This window comes from Berghia stephanieae, chromosome 2, assembly GCF_034508935.2.
Source record: "Berghia stephanieae isolate SIO BIC M18660-M18661 chromosome 2, UCSD_Bste_1.3, whole genome shotgun sequence".
In the NCBI taxonomy this organism is placed as follows: domain Eukaryota; kingdom Metazoa; phylum Mollusca; class Gastropoda; order Nudibranchia; family Aeolidiidae; genus Berghia; species Berghia stephanieae.
In genome coordinates this window covers 101454528-101457027 of record NC_088361.1, presented here as the reverse complement: position 1 = coordinate 101457027, position 2500 = coordinate 101454528, and the positions used below count along the sequence as shown (strand labels likewise).

General features: G+C 41.6%; 1 protein-coding gene across 2 annotated transcripts in view; it reads right to left on the bottom strand.

Annotated features, from left to right (window-relative positions):
- Positions 1–2500, bottom strand: part of LOC144966063 (uncharacterized) — a 29065-nt gene that overhangs the window by 4366 nt on the left and 22199 nt on the right. For both annotated transcript variants that reach the window (XM_078902104.1, XM_078902103.1), the window contains exon 5: positions 1932–2060. In XM_078902104.1, the coding sequence (XP_078758230.1) occupies positions 1932–2060 (129 nt within the window). The remainder of the gene's footprint in view (positions 1–1931; positions 2061–2500) is intronic.

Sequence of the window (2500 nt, the reverse complement as noted above, 5' to 3'; positions counted from 1 at the left end):
AAAGGTGTTCTGTCATTGTTTTGACTGTGCGATTACCGTAAGTCATATAATAACTAAATGTTGAGTAATTAATTCCTAGTGATCACAGCTCCATGCATCATAATCAGCTATACAAATTGGTTTTCGCCTGGTGATCCATCACAATGGCTGGTATGTAATCATTGACGTTTTGTGCACTCAACACCATTGTCTTATTCAGCCGTGCGCTAAAAAAAAAGGACAAACACGTTTTTAAAATTATGGCCGAAAAACTCGTCCTTCAATTATCAAACCTTAAAATGACTCTCATCTTGTCAAAAATTCTCAGGGCTGGAACTCCCTGGAAAGTCTTCGAGGAAATCCCTTGCTTAAGAATGTTGGACAAGATGGGGTGATTCTTGAATCGATCCATATGTGAAGGACGAATTTTCTGGCCAAATTTTATAAATGGTGTTTTTCAGAATAGGCTGTAGGCTATTGACATTGCGCACTGATCATGGTTTTGTCGTATTGTTCTTATTGTGATGAGTGTTGACTGGCCAAATGTACTCGTGGGGATTTTAGTGCTGTTGTTGACGTATTGTTATAGGCTGATTATTATTCCAGGGTTTGTGTTTGTTTGTTTGTTTGTTTGTCAATTCTGCTGTAAGCATGAATGGATGACTGGGTTCTAGACAGTGGTATTATTTCCCCAACGTAAAAGTCACGATTGAAAAGTTCTCCGTGTTCTGGTATCATTATCATGATCGTCATAACCATTATCTTCGTTGTCGTAATCAATATGATCATCATTGTCGTCATTGTCATCAACATCATCAATATCATCATTACCATCATCACCATCCCCATCATCACCAACACAACCACTACCCACCCCCACTCCCCCCTCCGTAAATCAAACTTGGGCATTCATATAGCACAATATCCACTAAATGTGGGATTTCTGGACAACAGCAACACGTGGAGTTGATCCTATTTTACGACATTATTATTGTTTTCGATAGAGACAACGCTGATAATGGCCAGGTACTCATTTTACACCTAAGTATGATGAGATGAAGATGTGAGTAAAGAGCCTTTTTTCCAAGGACTAACTATGTGCCGCTCACAGAAGGACTCGATCCCAGGACTCGCCGGTCTAAACAAGTGTCATATCACACTACCAAAAGCCGCACGACAACAATCTCCACAACTCCCAGCATTTGGCGCCATCATCATCATATATCGTCATCTGGCTGGCAGGCTCGATGGCTTAGTTGGTAGAGCAGTCGATTCACACGCAAAGGGACCAACATCGATCCTGGGTAAAGTCGAGATTTATTTTCTTACGCAATCCCAGTCCCCCTAACTCTTTACTCAGCAGTGAATGGGTTGCTGGTTCTGTTAGAACTAGAGGGCTAGCGTCCTATCCAAAGGATAGCAAGCAATTGAAATCGGAATATACTCCGGCTCTATGGGCCTAATGGCTCTGAAGGTCTACTTTTCATCATCTTCATCATCAACAACAATGCCACCACCACCAACACCAAGTACCACCACCACCACCTAGTACTGTATGAAATGGAAATATTATGGTTTCAGATAGCTTGCTGAAGCAATAAATGAAAAATTGAAAATGTATTGGGCTTGGTAAATCCATGGAAATTCTCCATAGGGAATTAGATTAGCGGAAGAGCAGCGTCCCTTGATTGGACGTCACCCATAGTCTGTGACGTCACCGGCGGAAAAAGTTATTAGAGAGAGAACGTCATGCTGGTTGTGCGCGGAAGCGAGGACGAGAGACGCATGCGCACAACCAACATGACGTTCTCTCTCTAATAACTTTTCCGCCGGTGACGTCACAGACTATGAGTGACGTCCAATCAAGGGACGCTACTCTTCAGCTAATCTCATTCCCTATATAAATGTTCATATCAACTTTATTTTATGTTTTTAAAAAATTTAAAACTCACCTTTTCAAATATACAACACGACAAGGGGACGGAGCATCGGTGGACGCTGGGAGACGAACAATTAAAGTACACGTTCTCTTGCCAGTCCAAGTAGCCATCATCTGTAAGGCTGGTACCACAACAACGAAACTGGAGGAGGAATAGGGAATGAGATTAGCGGAATAGTAGCGTCCCTTGATTGGAAGTCACGAGCGGAAAAGTTATTAGAGAGAGAAGGTCATGTTGGTTGTGCGGCATAAGACACTTCACCGAAAGAGGGGACGAGAAAGAGACGCATGCGAAAAACCATTTTGACGTTCTCTCTGTAAGGTGACGTCCAATCAAGGGACGCTACTCTTCCGCTAATCTCATTCCCTATAGGTCATTAGCATTCGGTTTGTAGAGATATAAATGGTGCTGCTCGAAGCTCGAAGGTCGAAGAAATAAAAAACAATGTGAAATTGATTGTAAGCTTCAATTTAATATATGTTTCAATTCAAACAGATAAAATAGACGTTTAGTGGTTCCCTTTCTCAACAAAACAGGATGAATGAAACATTACAGACGAATGAGATAATATGATAGTGGAG